The sequence below is a fragment of the Zonotrichia albicollis genome, chromosome 19 (genome assembly GCF_047830755.1).
Source record: "Zonotrichia albicollis isolate bZonAlb1 chromosome 19, bZonAlb1.hap1, whole genome shotgun sequence".
NCBI lineage: Eukaryota > Metazoa > Chordata > Aves > Passeriformes > Passerellidae > Zonotrichia > Zonotrichia albicollis.
In genome coordinates, this window is record NC_133837.1 from 3204448 (window position 1) to 3220786 (window position 16339).

General features: G+C 42.9%; 2 protein-coding genes across 5 annotated transcripts in view; one reads left to right on the plus strand and one right to left on the minus strand.

Annotated features, from left to right (window-relative positions):
- Nucleotides 1-2002: 2002 nt before the first annotated feature.
- ANKRD40 (ankyrin repeat domain 40) lies at nucleotides 2003-9570 on the plus strand. Its single transcript, XM_005494779.4, has 5 exons — nucleotides 2003-2352; nucleotides 5459-5607; nucleotides 6580-7056; nucleotides 7900-8081; nucleotides 9324-9570. Exons 1-5 carry the CDS (start codon nucleotides 2015-2017, stop codon nucleotides 9462-9464), a joined length of 1287 nt encoding a protein of 428 aa, XP_005494836.4. The 5' UTR covers nucleotides 2003-2014; the 3' UTR covers nucleotides 9465-9570.
- Nucleotides 9571-12499: 2929 nt separating this feature from the next.
- ABCC3 (ATP binding cassette subfamily C member 3) overlaps nucleotides 12500-16339 on the minus strand; it is a 47039-nt gene continuing 43199 nt past the window's right edge. For all 4 annotated transcript variants that reach the window (XM_074554946.1, XM_074554947.1, XM_005494780.4 and 1 more), the window contains 4 exons: nucleotides 15272-15430; nucleotides 14734-14900; nucleotides 13573-13767; nucleotides 12500-12934 (listed from right to left, as the gene is read on the minus strand). In XM_074554946.1, the coding sequence (XP_074411047.1) occupies nucleotides 12826-12934; nucleotides 13573-13767; nucleotides 14734-14900; nucleotides 15272-15430 (630 nt within the window). In that variant the 3' untranslated portion in view covers nucleotides 12500-12825. The remainder of the gene's footprint in view (nucleotides 12935-13572; nucleotides 13768-14733; nucleotides 14901-15271; nucleotides 15431-16339) is intronic.

The following is a 16339-nucleotide window of genomic DNA, read 5'->3' on the forward strand; positions in this document are numbered from 1 at the left end:
TCCGCGTAAGGGGCAGCGGGTGCCACACAGACGGCGCCTGCCCAGTGAGGTGTCCTGACAAATGCTGTCCAGATCCGTGTGGTATCACTGCAGATGGTAACTTGTCACGACAGAGAGTGTCCAGCCCAGTGCGGTGTCCGAATGCAGGGACACAGCACAGAGACAACATGCTAGTGGCCTAGCTGGTCATGGCTGGAGGCTAAGGACACGGGCCTGAGCACAGCTGAAGCAGTGTCATTGTCCCCTCTCCATCCTGGCAGGAGAAAGTCACCCAAACTGCTCCTGATGCGCTCCTTCTGAGTCCCTGTTCTGAGTTCCTCCAGCTGTGCATGTTCACATAGGAATTCGGGGAATTGTCGGATCGTTATGGTTGGAAAAGGCCTCTAAGATCATCCAGTCCAGCCATCACCACACTCACTAATAAACCATGTCCTCATGTGCCATATTCACACATTTTTAGAATGCTTCGAGGGATGATACCACCACTTCTCTGGAAAGCCTGTCCCATGCTTCACAGGTTGAAGGAGAATAGAAGTCCTGCATATGTAACAAAAATCTTAGTTTTTGACCTTGGAAGAAGTCCACTTTGTTTTCTTTTCTAGATGTTACTTTGTACTCAATATATACTGAATTTCACATAGCAATTGTCAACTATTTTACAATTGCTCAACATAATTTTGAATGTCCTAAGTACATACAACTAATTAAAATTTGAATTATATAATATTTTTTGAACCGCTTGAAGCCAATGTTCATGCTGATCCTGTAAAACAGGCTTAGACTGACAGCAACTTTGTTCAGCATCACTGAGGGCTTCATGCAAGCACCAGTTGTTATCTGAGGAGTTTCCTTTTGGAAATGTCTCCCTGATGCAGCACTGTGAGGCACCTTGAACTTCTTTCAAGCTTTCCAGCTTGAAATGATTTAAAAACCCAACGGAACGGTTGAAACAGTGTGATTGAAATCAATGTAGCACAAGATATGGTATGAATTTTCAGTCAATATCCTGCAGTCTCGGTTTGGGGATGGAAGGGAAGGTGGGGTGCTAATGCTGGAAACTGGGGCAAAACCTGGGCCGTTTCAGTTTCTTTGTAATGTTCTGATTGCATCGAGGAAGCAAACAGGTACACTGGAGACCAACAACCCAGAATTCCCTGGCATTCTGCCAAGGCTGCACAGAGCAACCTGGAATACAAAAGTCTGAGTGAAGTTTGAAATTATTATTTTGACTTTTCATAGTGGTAAAGTTTTTACTGACCACTCTGTAACTTGGATTAGGACAAATCCATGACGACAAAAATCAGCTTTTCAAACCAAACCATGAAAATGGCAGGAATTACCTATAATCTTTCCAGTTGCTTTGCAGACAGATAGTGCTCTTTATTTTACTTATGTTTTTTAGGGATTCTTTGACTGCTGAGAATGCACAAAGATGATAAGTTTCCTCTGCAGGACAAGAGGGTGCCCCATCTCTGGAAGTGTTCGAGGCCAGGCTGGGTAGGGCTTGGAGCAACCTGGTCTAGTGGAAGTTGTCCCTGCCCATGGCAGGAGGTTGGAACGGGATAAGTGTTATGTTCCTTCCCAACCCAAATCATCATAATCTTAAAAATCTCTTCAGTACCTCCTCATGGAGTTACCAGGCAAATCCAGTTTTTTCTGAATCTATTTAGCCTCTTTAGCATAAGATTTTTGCACAACAGTGGTTATAATAAAGTTCTTCTTTCCTTGAGTAAAACCACGGTATAAAATTAATCTTATTTAAATTACCACAGACACTCAGTGAGCTAGAAATGTGGCACACCCCTAGAAGTGTCCAATACCAGGCTGGACGGGGCCTCTAAATAACCCGGTGTAGTGAAAAGTGTCCCTGCCCGTGGAGAGCGGCTGGGGCGGGTGGAACGAGATGATCTTAAGGTCCCTCCCAACACTTAACAGTCGATGATTCCATAATTCACTCTAGGATAAATCGAGAGCCCGCAAAAACAATCAGCAGAGCAAGAGACAGCACATAACGATGCCTCTGTATGTCATTTCAACAACGTTTACCCGGGACTGCCCGGTCTGGCCCGTCCCCGGGCAGCGGCCGCGCCCCGGAACCGGCTGTCGGGGCCGGGTTGTCACCGGCAATAGTGTCCCCCGCGCCGGAGCACGGCGGGGGGAGCGGCGGAGGCGCGGCGCGGCCGCGGGAGCGCGGAAGGCGATGCGGGAGGCGGGCGGCGGCTGCGGGGAGATGGCGGAGCGGGAGCGGCAGGAGCGGCTGAGGGAGGCGGCGGCGCTCGGCGACGCGGAGGAGGTGCGGCGGCTCGTGGAGCTGGGGGTCGGCCTCAACTCCCAGAACGAAGTCAACGGATGGTAAGGGCGCCCCCCGCACCCAGCCTCCCGGGGAGCTCGGCCCGGGCGGTCCCGTGCCGAGGCTGCTGTCCATTCGCTCCGCACGTGAAAGGCGAGGCGGGGTGAATTGAGGAGGAAGGAAAAGGTCGATCCGCCTCCCAATACTCTGCTATGGAGCTGTCCCTATTCCGGAGAGGATAACCAGGGTCACAAACACGCGTCCTCGCTCCACCTCCTGCCCTGTCTGCCCCTTCTCTAGGTCATTGTGGACTTACTTGGTAGTGTTGGTTTTGATTTTTTTTTCCCCAGCCTGAGACAGTGTGGTCTGTCAGAACACAAACCTCAGCTTTACATGATATTGCCTAAGCAGAAATATTTATTATTAACTCAAGTTTGAAAATTACTTTCTCTTTCAAGCAGGGAACTTGTTCTAGCGATGTATACAAACACTTGGGGATTTGGCATCTTGTTTAGATCCACCTGAGGACATTAAAGAGAAGGCTGTTCTGTAATACACACTTGTACAAGTAACACTGTAGACATAAACACACAATTTTATTTGAAGGAAGATTTTCGAGGGAATGCTAAGACATTTTTGGAGACTGTTTTCTGCAGGCTCAATTCAGCCTGTATTTACTGTGCTGTTTCATGCTTGAAAATATATAAAAAAGGGGAAACAACTTTTTACACGGACAGATAGTTATAAGACAAGGGGAAACAGTTTTAAATTAAAAGAGGAGAGACTTAGATTAGATGTAAGGAAAAAATTCTTCCCTGTGAGTGTGGGGAAGCCCTGGCACAGGTTGCCCAGAGAAACTGGCTGCTCCTGTCCTGGAAATGTTCAAGGCTGGTTTGGACAGGGCTTGGAGCAACCTGGGAGAGCGGAAAGTGTCCCTGCCTCTGCAGGGGGTGGAATGAGATGAACTTTAGGGTCCCTTACAACTCAATCCATTCTAGGATTCTATGACATAATAATTAAAAACAGGAAAAACAAAATTAGGAAAGGAGCAAGACATTTGAAGATGAAAGTTCAATCAGCAGTTTTGAGAAGGATGGAACACTTAACCACTTGAGCTTTAAACTGTCATTAAAATTAAAGCTTGTAAAAATACAACTGATTCAAAGGATGCTGAATTATCTTAGTGAGTGAGATAAAAACCAACCTGTCATCGGAATGAGTTTGTGTCTAAAACTGGAATTGATGAAATAAGTCTTGTAATAAAATTAATTATATTTAAAAATAATGATCTGGTAGTATTGGAATAAGGTTCCAGTATTAGCGGATGGAACGTGCCTGGGCTCGTCTGGCTCTTGCTGCTCGACCAGAGGCAGCAAATGAGGTGGTTTCACCTCAGAGACACCTTTGGCCAGCTGTATGTGGCAGCTGGCGCTTGGAACAAGCCCAGGCAAGCAGGAACTCAGGTTTTACCTCTGATGGAAAGGCTTTAGGCGAGGTGAAGAGGAAACGGAGATGGATTCTGCCAGAGGGTTAAATCCAGAGTTTTATTCCAGGGTCACAGACATCTGAATCTTGGTAACAGCTCCAACAGAATCCCGACGGCGTGGTCCCGTGTCTTTGTAAGCCCGGGGAAAGGGGGAGGGAAGGGGAAGGTGTGCCACCAACCAGGTGGGAGGGGGAGCCTCAGGGGACAATGACACCCGGACGGGCCAGTGACCCCAAGGCTGAGGAGCATGTTTTGAACTTCACCAACCAGACTGCGCCCTTGCTGGAATGTTAAGATTGACGGGCAGCACTTAGCAAGGGGGCAAGGGGGAGGGGAAGGGAGAGGTTGGCACACCTGGGACACTGGGATAGCTAAAACAGGATATTGCTTCACCCTGCAGCATGGTAGTTTTTAACCATGGCAATAAATGGATCCTCATTGTTGTTTAAGTTTGTACAATTAATATTTTTGCAGGGAGCTTCTTAGTATGTGTAATTCTTAGAGGTGCAGAGCACTTATATTTTGGTGAGTATCAAGTCTGTGGGTAGATGGTTCCTCTCTGCACAGGCCATATGGAATGGCTAGGATGAATCCCAAACTGAGGCTGTGCTGTTGAGCTTTACATATCTTCTCTAAAAACTAAACCAGCAAATTTTGTTCTCAATGCAAATACCCCCTGTCTGACTTTGCAGTCTCTTTCTGTAAAAAAACCCTGCCAACCAAAGCACCCAAAGTTGAAAAAGCTTTTTGAAAACTTTCAACTGACAGATTTTTCCCTTCTAAGTTTATTTATCTCTGCTTTATTTTATGTAATTCTTAAAAAATAAATAAACAAACTTGGAGAAGGGTTGAGCATGTTCATTTTCCTGAAGAATTTCCTTCAGCTGGAGCTAGAGAATTAAAATATAAAAGCTAGAGAAGGGTCAAATATCACTAGAACATGGGTAGGAAAGAATGGTACAACCCTATAGCAAGTTAGTGTGTGAGTCTTTAATACTTAATACATACACTAAATAAGATCTGAGCACTAAGCAGCTTTTATGTTTCCTTAATATGTTTCTCTAGTCAGAAACTGCAAATAATAATTTGAAAATGCAGAAAAGGGATTAGTTCTGTGCATCACTTACAGATTGCAGAAAATTAGTTGTCCGCAGATCTAAGCCAAGTAATTGCTGATACAGCAAATGGCAACTGGGCAAAGAACTGTTCTTAGAAATGATGCTTACAATATTTTAAATTAAATTTACTTGCCAGAAAGTGCAAGTAGTCATGCTGGCAGCATTAATTAAAGAGTACATATCCTATGGGGATACCAGTAATAGATCACATATACACAAACACAAGTATTTTAAGTACAGCTGATTCTTTCAAAGATTAAAATATCATACACAAACCTTACTTTCATACTTATTTTTCCAGTAGCCTAAAGACTGTACCCTAAGAAATGATAAATTGAAAAGATCCTGAACTTTGAAAATACTATTGCAGTAAAGAGCATTGGAGCAAAGAGAAAATGGCATCAGCAGGTGCCATTGCAGACTCCCAGTCCAGGGCAAATTTCCAATGAAGTTAGCGACTCAATCCTATTTTACATGCACATAGAGTGTTGTTATAGGCAGCAAGAATGAGTGGGAACAAATCTGCCATAACTGAGGATTTGACACAGTGTTTTCCATGTGCAGGACTTGTTTGCACTGGGCCTGCAAGCGGAACCATGCGGCAGTCGTGGCTTATCTGCTGCATGCTGGGGCTGACAAGGACATCCTGACAAAGAAAGGGGAGAGGCCAGCCCAGTTAACATCCAAGAGAGAGATCAGGAAGATGTTGGGAGGTAACCTACAGTGACTGTGCCATATGATCTTCAAAGATTGGTAAAAGGGTGTTCAAAGCATGTGTGCTCCAATCTTTGTTTTGCATGTGAAGATATTGTGTTTGGATTTTAGTATTTGGACTTGCTTTCTAGAGTGTTTACATGATAAGAAAACAAAGTTTTAAGTAAAGGGGATTACCAATAAATTCCATACCCAGATAGCCAAACTTTTTTCAAAACACTGGAAATTTAGAAAAACTATATTTTCAGGAGTGCTGTGTGCCAGGTAGATGCAGTTTCCAGTTTTCAGAAGGACAGCAGGAGAAAAATATCTGTAGGAAGGTCTTCTATGAGCAACACCTGATTTTCCTTATGTTCTATGTTGGATAAATCAAAAATCAGCAGCCTAGATAAATGGCTCATGAAAAGACATCACTAGAGCATCTCTATCATGCTTTGTAACTGCTGGAATAGAGCAGGCTTTGCTGCTGGAGGTGATAAGTAATTTGAAATGCAGCTGATTAACAACATCTTGTCTCTCCTGTGTACTTCCGTGTCTGGTTGTGTTTTCACTGTTGTCCCTCCCAGCTGTTGAATGGGCAATCCTGCAGCTCTCCCAGTACTGCATGTTCCCTTTAAACTCTGCCTTAATATCAAACAACATATGACCCTTTGTTTTTCGTTGCCTGCAACATTATGAAGATGACAGCATTATTCCACCAGAGACCATGTTACAATATTCTGTACAGATTAAAACAAGCCAAAACAGAAGTACTGCAGTGTTTAGAAGGAATTACCACCCCTGGAATTATTAGAATCAGACTCAGCTTTTATGTCTGTATGGCAACACCTGAGCATTCTGCTTATTGTACGAAAAAAAAGACATGGTGGTTCCTGATGCATCTTTTAACCCGTGATGCTTTTAACACTGCATTCCCAAAAATAAGAAACCCAAAATCAGTCTTGGAGAATGTTGTTTGGTTTGTTTTACAGTGGAAGATGAACTCCCTGACTTAAAGCAAGATTCAGATCTGCCAATCATCCCCAATTACCTGGCTAACCCACCTTTCCCATATGTTTACAACACCTTGAGTACCAGCATTCCAGATCCTCCCCTGAATGGGAATCCTTCACACTTGGAACCACAAGACACCAACCCTCCATCCGTACCCGACTCGGACACCTGTGGACGAGCACGAGCGCTATTGCAGCCTGGGAACGCTGCTCCTGAGGCTCCTCCCAACAGGGACATCCCACCCCTGCCTCAAGGGTCTGCTGGGCCATCACACCCAAATCCTGTTCTCCAGAGAGCTCCTGTTTACCAGGGCTCAGTGTCTTGGGGCAGAAGTCCCTCTTTGCCAGCAGGATCCAACCAGTCCCTACCCCAGCAAGGGAACAGCTCCTGCATGGGACCTGTGCCAGCCTTTCAGCCTGTTTTCTTCACAGGAGCTTTTCCACTCAACATGCAAGGTAATACCAAAAGTCTCTTCTGGCTTTGTGTTGATCTTCTGACACCTTGGGCACTGCAGACTAATCATGGGTTTCCAGAGACTTTCAGATTGCCATGCTTAGCCATTTAGGAAACATTTGAAGGGAATGAAGTAGGCAGATATGCTGTTTCTGCTAGAACTGTTATTAAAATATTCATGTAAAATTTGCTGTCTCAATTGCTACAAAAGCATACAGACACCAGGGTAATCTAATTCTCTAAATAGCACAGTCCAAGCTGCAAATACAGATCATGAGCAAGAAGCTAGTGAGCTCAAGAGAACCTCACATGGCTCAGTTTGCACTGACCTGTTCTAGGATCTGCCTGTTCTGCAGGGAAACTTTGCCTACCCAGAGAGGGAAACCTGGAATTCCAGTTACTGTTAACAATTTTGTTCTTCAAGTAAAAGGCATTCTGATACCATGGGGTAGCAATGCAAAGTGAATTGAGAGCAAGAAATACCAATAAAAGCAATCTTGGATTGCTCAGGAAATTGATAACCAGTACAAGCTGCTGTTAAATCAGCTTAAATCAATTAAAGAGTATTCATACAATGGTTCAGACATACACACGTGTATTGTATTAGATTTGCTATGATTTTTTCATATAGTTTGATGAAAATCAATGTAATTAAAACTGTGGTCATACAATTCCAGGTTTTGGTTTCTGAGTATTCATGTATTCCTACCAGTGACACAAACGACAATAGAACATAGAAATACCTGGAAGTTGTTATAGAGACATTGTTTCCAATTTCTTTATACTATTATAATACCTATTATACTATAATAATACCTATTAATGTGACTTTTTATTTCTAATAGAACTGGTGCTTAAAGTGAGAATACAAACCCCTAATCTTAGAGAAAATGACTTCATTGAAATTGAACTGGACAGACAAGAACTGACATACAAGGAGCTGCTCCGAGTGAGTTGCCATGAGCTGGGTGTGAACCCTGAGCATGTCCAGAAGATCAGAAAATTACCAAATACAATGTTAAGAAAGGTAAGAGCTCTACCTTTTGAAGTGCAGCAACTTAGAAAAGAGATTTTAGGTTACTGGTACAAAGGAATAATTTTTTGGTCACCTGCATAGGCCTATGTTGAAAAAAAAAATCAGCCAAAAATGAAAAATCTCTGCTCAACTTGCAACACTCAGCACTTGTTTGGGATTTCTTCAGTAAAACGGTTCTCAAATTTCTTGAGCACCTGCTTTCATCATCATTTGGTGCTGGACCTGTTAATACCTGATTCTGTGCCTCTGTTGTACAATTCAGTACAACACAACACCGCTGTGAGCTGCCAACAGCATTTAAAAGGCCTGCAGAGCTCAACCAAGCTCTGTGAGTTCAGCAAGGCCTGGCTGCAGTCCTTGCACATAGGTGTTTTTCAGGGTTGCTCTGAACATAACTGTCCTTCCTTTAGTAGCATTTACCCTGTAGCCAACAGAGAAGGGACCTGTTGGCCTGTTTTACCAACTCATCATGGACCTTTCTTTCACTCTCAAATCCTTATAGAGTATTGTTGGCATCACTCTTGGGGCAAATCTGATTAGGAACAGATCCACAGACTTCACTCTGCTGCATCTTCACTGACTATAGGATGTCTTACTCTGTGTTAGTCAAAAAGTGGAGAAAAAAAAAAGACATAAGCAATTCTGTCACTTTCCAACTTTAGTTATTGTTGAAAGAACTTTTTATTTTCATCTCTAATCACTTCAGGCTCTCTGGTAGGACTTCAGGACCCCTGTTATTCCTGCAGTGACACAAACCTGACTCTGTACTGCTGTTGGCAGCAGAGAACTGCAGCAGGGGCTCAGAGCTGGCCTTGCTGGGTAGCCCTGAAGAAAGCCATGCAGGCCATGAAGGTCCACGTGCAGGACCTGCTTGGGTAGATGCAAGCTTCAATTCATCAGCTTGCTAATTCATGCGAAGAATTAGCAAAGGGAAAAAGAAAAGGATTTGGGTGCCATGCAGTGGATCTTGCAAATGTAATCCTACTCATCACTTGCACTCACTGTCAGTGTTGCATTCCTTCTAAAAATAGACTTAAGGGAATAGTTGAGTAAGACCCTAGAGTAAATACAAGATGCAACAGGATATTTGCTTTCCAGTTCACTGTAAAGAACTGTCATAGTTAAAAATAAATACATACCTTGTGTTAGTATGAGCTTATTATTTTAACTTACCTCTGCAAACTTAAAGGACACTAACACTATCACCTAACTTCTTATTGTATTTGTTTAAAGGACAAGGATGTTGCAAGGCTACAGGATTTCCAAGAACTGGAGCTTGTTCTAACAGTAAGCGACAAAAACTCACTTTTCAGAGTCCCAACACTTTCTGAACAGAGTGGGTATAACAAGAAGGCATCAGAACTTACGTACTAATTAAGGAATAAAACAAAGTATTTTTATCTTTCGCTTTACAATTACGTTTGAAAAACAGTACCTATAAGGGCTAATGATGTGAAAAAAATCTATTTTGTTAACTGTGCTGAAGTGGTTATGCACATTTAAAACTTCTAGTTAATCTACAAACAGTGAGTCTGGTATAAAAGTAGCTCAATGCACAGGAAGTATTGGTAGAACTATCTGTTAATGCAACACTTCCTTACAAAAAGATAATTAAATACTGCAGAGTTAGAAGCTCTCAGGGAAAGGCTTACCTTAAGCTGTTCTACTAATTTGTTTGCTATAAAATAGCAGAGGTACTCAAGCTAAAGAACCTGCCATGAAGCTGATTTAATATTTCTACTGAGTCCATTACCATCAATATTCTCTTTTTAGATCATGTTTATTAAGTCCTATCTTACTTAGAGGGGAAAAAAACCCAGAAGGGTTTACATCTATGGAAGCACAAAACTATGTCAAGTTTAAATTCTATCAAGTGACTTATAGTGATTTCTTAATCCCTGTTTACATTTTTCCCTATTTCTCAGGTTGAAAATAAAAGTGAGAGTAATTGTCCAAATAATAAATAAGCTGTCAACCAAAATCCCTTTTAGGGAATTTATTCCCTGTTGTCTGTTAATATATACATGAGCAATTGACATGTAATGGCATGTGCAATTAAATATACTATTTTTGTTACTGTATTGACATTTCTTCAATGCTGATTTTATTTGCCCTTTTAAAAGCACATAAAATGTAATTTTATTTTCCTTTGACTTCTACATTCCTGAGAAAAATTGCATCTTGACCTATAAAGTTACCTGTGTAAAAAGAAACTAGTGAAGTACCCAGGATTTTCTGGGGCTGATAGCCAAACTTGATGTTCCTATGCAATGTATTTTCTTTTTTTCACTGTGACTTGTGTTTACCCATGCAGTTTACTGAAAAGAAAATCACAGTTACTTAAAATTCAGAGTTTGACTACTTTGCTGTGAAATTCTTGAATAAAGAAATTGAAAATTATATAAGAGCTGAATTTTATCTGATTTTTTTAGGATTTTAGTATTTAGTCGCTTGAATTTGAGGAAGAGTTCTGCTCTGCTAGGCCACATGAAAAGCAGGTGCTATGGATTAGATGAATAAACTAAAGTATGAGATATAACAGGCAAATAGAATGTACCAAACTGGTCCATTCACCTTCCCCCCAGTTTCTTTGGAAACTACAGCTGCCAAAGGAATTTATCTGTTGTCTTCTCTCGGAGTTCAGAGTCTGGGAAGGCTGTGCAGTGTCCATGCAGCTGCTGAGGCAGTCGTGGGCTGGGGACCAAGCACAGCCTCCCCCTGTGCTGGGGCTGCGGCAGGTGCGGGTCAGAGCCGCCCGTGTCACCCCAATGTGGGTCAGCGCTGCCCGTGTCACCCCAGTGCGGGTCAGCGCCACCCGTGTCACTCCAATGCGGGTCAGCGCCGCCCGTGTCACCTCAGTGCGGGTCAGAGCCGCCCGTGTCACCTCAGTGCGGGTCAGAGCCGTCCGTGTCACCCCAGTGCGGGTCAGAGCTGCGTGTGTCACCCCAATGTGGGTCAGAGCCGCGTGCGTCACCTCAGTGCGGGTCAGCGCCGCCCGTGTCACCCCAGTGCGGTGGGAGCTGTCCCCAGGGCGCCCCCAGGCCCGCTGCTCCCAGCACTTGAACTCAGGCACTGAGCACACCAGAGGGAGCTCCCTACCCGCCGTCAGGCCGGGCCGGGGCTCTGCCAGCACAGATCCCTGCTCTCACCTGAATCCTCTTTGTGCCCAGTCACCACACTGAAGCTCAGTCTCCCCAGGTGAACACAGAAGGTTTTGTCACACTGAAAAAGCCTCTTCTGCAAAGTGCCAGAGGTCAAACATAGTTCCAGTCATTGACAATATCTGTTTTATACCTGGTTGTTGGTGGCATATTAAGCTCTCTGTAATGGAATCATAAAATTGTCATTCCTCATGTCACCCTGGCTGCTGCCTTCTCCCCAGCACAGGATGGTTCAGGCATTGGGCTCAGAGTTAACCAGTAAGACCCCCCTAAAGAAAAGCTCATCTCTTGGACAGCAAACTTGCACATATGCTGATCCCTATATTTGCATTCCCAGGAATATTTTTATACCTTGTGCAGTTTATACCAGGAAGATATTATTAACACTCTCCAATCTCATCAGTGTATAACCATTACATTCTGTGTGTGATAAATAATTCATTACTTTGTGCTCCGAAATAGGAAATGTTAATGTCTAATAAATGCTTGGCGGCAGATTTGGGTTTCTATTTAAGAAGTATAATTTGTAAGAATTAACAAATTATTATTTTTGTCTTCTCAAAATTTTTCTGCACTTTCCTTCTGGTAAAACATAGGAACTTTTTCTTGCTGGGTGGTTTTCTGGAGTGCTTACTGTAAGACACAAACAACTAAAGCAAAAGAGGTTCTAGCAGATTCTAGCAGCAAATGCAGTTTGAACACAGGCCTCCTTTTATCTGAAGAGGCCTGGTTATCAATAATAAAATAGGTAATTATTTCTGCAAAACAAATCACCCATTATTTCAGATGATTAAATGTTGAACAAGATAAACTAAATACACACCTGTCTCAGCAGGCACGTTCTGCTTAATTGAAGACTTACTCTTAGTGACTTCTTACCCAAAGACATACAGCAAACTTCTCATACCTCTGGTCCAATCGTGTCCCTGTGAGCTTGTGTGGGGTCTACTGAATTGGAAAAAATCTGTGTAGTTAATGTTTTATATGAAGCTATTTGTAGGTTTAGCTTTAAATACATGTTGCTCCTTAGGCTGAAGAGGAATTTTATAATGCCAAAGTTGCCCTGGACACAGATCCTAAAGGTCCCAAGGACTCCCTTGTTCTGGGGGAAATATTCAAAGGAAGAAGTTGGAACTTCTCAGAGGTTACACAGCATTTCACTGTTACTCCGCTGAGTCAGCTTAACTAGGCCTGTCTTTTCACTTCAAATCCTATGAATCCTTATGCAGAAAACACACAACTCAGATGTAATTCATACCATTAATATAATTTACTAATTACAAACCTGAATGCAGTACATAATTGTGCTGTGGTACATGCATTTTCTTGGTGGAATATTTGTCATTCTTCGGGAAAAAAAACATGTAATAAAATACTTTATGTATATAGAAAATATTTTAAAATGTAAAATTCACTTCCTGATCCTTATAATTGTAAAATTCTTTGTTCACATATCACAAGTTGAGTTGACTACAAAAACTGTTTTGTAAATTACAGTACATTCACAAGTCACTTTTGTGACAAGACAGTAATATTAAAAAAAACACCAAACCAAAACCCAAGGGGTCTTTTCTTCATGCCAGTCCAGCATCTTTGGCCATACTGTAGAATATACCTTTTGCTGCTATAAGGTTTGCAGGTGTGTCAAATTCAGCTATGGTCCCATTGTCTAGAACAAGAACTCTGTACAAAACAAAAGATGGTGTGGGGGGAAAGATGTATCAGAAAATTCCTCACAAGGAATGCAGTACCTGTTTGTGTCACAAAGCAAACTTCTCTAATCTTTGCCTTGCTTTTGTTTTCCTCAATTATTTTCACATGTTAAAACACAATAGATGATAAACATTTTCCCTGAGCTGCTGCTTGACAAAAAAAGTCACAGGACAGTCCCTGTCTCCCAGGGGCAAGAAGAGGGAAACAAAGCATCTGGAACTGAGACTATAGTTCCAGAAAGCCAAGGAGATAAAAGCTCATGAAGAATACTAATATATTTTCAAGTAATTAAAATGGCATGCTGTTAGTGAAGAAGTTACAGCAGCTGCTGGTTTAACAAGGTTCCATAAGCTTCCAGACAGTCTCAGGAGTGTCCCTGGGCAGTGTCCCCTACACAGCTCTGGTTTCTGAATATAGAACCTGTTTCCTATGCCAACAGAGGCAAAGTCAGGGCTGGAAATTCTGGGATGATACAGCACACCATTGCTTACACATTGCCCAACAAGAGAAGCAGGGCTCATCTCCAGAGCCAAACCAGACCCCTTGAAGTGCTGCTTCACATCCCCAGCAAACCCATGAGCCCACCACGCGCTGCTCAGAGATCTCACCTGGTGTAGTCCATGATTGTGTTCAGCCTGTGCGCAATGGTCAGCACTGTGCAGTCCACAAACTGTGTCCGAATGGTCATCTGGATGAGGTCGTCGGTCTCCAGGTCGATGGCGGCCGTGGCTTCATCCAGGATCAGGATCCTTGTTTTGCGCAGGAGAGCTCTGGCCAGGCACACGAGCTGCCTCTGGCCCACACTGCAAGCACACACAGCCTTCCAGTGAGCCCAGCTCCCCACTGCTCACAGCCACTTGTGCTCAGCAGGTCACTCACAGTGTTACCCAAAAACCCCTGAAATATTTTGCAAGCTGTCTGTTCTGTCAGCCCCATAGCTCACACATGCCGGCTGCAGCATACCTACCCTAACTGTGATAGGATCACTTACTGCCTGGCCCTATGCTGGCAGAGCCACCAAATGTACCTTTTATCACTGTGACAAAAGCCAGGGCAGCTAATGACAACGTTTCTGCCCAAGCTTTAAGAAACACTCATAGTTCTGATAACACTGAGCATATGCAAACTTAGGAAAAAGAAAATAAAAAGGAAAAGAAAATGTTATGAGGCTGCAAGTCCTTTCTACCGTAAAAAATAAAATATATACATGTATCTGAGCAACCCAGACTTCCTCCCTTGCCACAAACATAGCCCAGACTCAGTCTCCGAGTGTGTGCACCATGAGGAAGGAGCCAAACATTCATCACAGGCAATCTGGTGACACCACAGCCTCAGAAGCCAATGAAGCATATCAGAACATGGCATTTTATCATCCCCAGTCATGTCTTCATAGGCCTTTCAAATAGTAATGGAAAATAAACATTGCTGAAGTGTCAGACAGAGAACTCTTACTCAGCACAGCAGTAATGTTATCATGGCATTTCCCTTCCTACCAGAATGTGTTTAAGGGGCTGCCTGTCCCTAATATCCTGCAATCCTAAAACTTCTTTCTGACAAGATGGGATTTGGGTTTGGGAGAGGAATCAGATCATTTGTGGCAGAGGCAAAAGGGGAGGCAAACGTTTGAACATTGGTGGCTTTCTTGGAACAGAAACAGGTGCCTGAATAATTTCAGATATGACAGACCAATGGTAGCCTGTGCTCAGGTGTCACCCACTGTCACAGCTGAATGGCAGCTCAGGGTACGCTCTAGTCAAGGCATTCCTTACCTAAGATTCTCTCCACCCTCTGAGCACTCATAGTCCAGCATGGATGGCTGACTGCTGACAAACCTCTTCAAATGAGACAGTTCAAGTGCTTTCCATATTTCTTCATCTGAATACTTATTAAATGGATCCAGGTTCATCCTCAGTGTTCCAGAAAAAAGGACAGGATCCTAGATATAAAACCAATTTTCATTAGACAAGTGCTTTAGCTGTTTTAGGTACAGATACTATACTGGGCTGCTGCTTTGATGTGTCCATTGTATCGCAGGTAGGCTACCTCCCAATCCCATCCTCTCTGAAAATACTTTACATCATACAGTTCAAACCCAACTTTCAGCTCTAAAGATGGTTTATTCTAAATCCTTTTTTATCACCCAGCTTATAAGGTGGCAGGATGGAACCAGTGAAAGTATAAATAGTTTGATTTTCTGAAACAATTTTCTGAGTGCAACAAAACATTTTCCTCTTTGGATAAACCATTATTTATGGTTTGTTAAGCTGCTAGAAAATAGTCCTTCATTGTGACACACAGAAACAGTACCTGAGGAATAATTGTTAGCCTTGATCGAAGGTCATGGAGACCAATCTCTGAAATTTTCACGCCATCAATTTTAATTTCCCCTTTTACAGCTTCCAGGATCCTAAAGAGGCAGAGCGTCATGGAGGACTTCCCTGCACCAGTTCTGCCAACAATTCCAATCTACAACAAATTGCAGGTTTAACAACAAAGCACATAGTTAAGAAGAAAACAACACCCAACAAAAAACTCCCCAACAACCCCCCAAGATTGTTCTAAGAGGTTTGACTGAAGATCTGAATCTAAGAAAGAATATTCCATCCTTCCCTACAAACCCTGGGTACACTGTGATGTACTTATTGCCATTCCTGTAATTGGAATGATATTCCATATAAATATCACATGTCATGAATACAATGAATAACACAGGCCTAGAGCCATCCCACATAACTTTGGGTGATTTGGGAGACCCATGGTAGGTCCAGGCACCCAAGGACAAGAAATAAAGGCTCTCTAAGGCAATTCCTACTTCATGGTAAGCACATGTATTTCCATGCCAGAAGGATGCTGTCATCCTGTCTGCTTAGAATAAGGGCAATTCTATTTTTTAGCAACAGCTTGTTCAGGAAAGGACTTTCCCATGCTAATTATTCTGTCTCCAGCAGGCAAACCTCAGAACTTTCCATCAAAGCATGAAGAAATGAATCTCCCAGAATAAAGGCAATTTCCTGATTAAGGAAGCAAAGAATGTCATTTCCTTCCATGCCAAAAATTTCACAGGGGAAGTCAAAGACAAGAAAAATCTGGAATTCCTTTTCCCATCTGCACACTTCAGAAAAGCATTCCTGTCACTGAATTTTTGTCACTTGCATTGGTGCCTCCTACATGGCGTATGGGAGCCTGTTGCCAAGTGAACTGGAAAGTCCAGAAAGTGCCATGCAATTCACTCTACTGCTTTCCAGCCAGGAGGATGCTGGCACATGGACACACAGGTGTCACTGCTGGCTCCTGCACTGGCATCAGTGTTCCTCTGGACCCTCTCCTCTACTCCACATCTGTCACCGGAGGCCCAGAGCAAAGTTCTAGCAGACA

Bases quoted from the DNA above. Each gene is read 5' to 3' on its own strand.
- ANKRD40 (XM_005494779.4), top strand. From the start codon at position 2,015: ATGCCTCTGTATGTCATTTCAACAACGTTTACCCGGGACTGCCCGGTC. The intron at 5,608-6,579 runs GTAACCTACAGT...TTTGTTTTACAG, and splicing joins GATCAGGAAGATGTTGGGAG to TGGAAGATGAACTCCCTGAC. The intron at 7,057-7,899 runs GTAATACCAAAA...TATTTCTAATAG, and splicing joins TTTTCCACTCAACATGCAAG to AACTGGTGCTTAAAGTGAGA.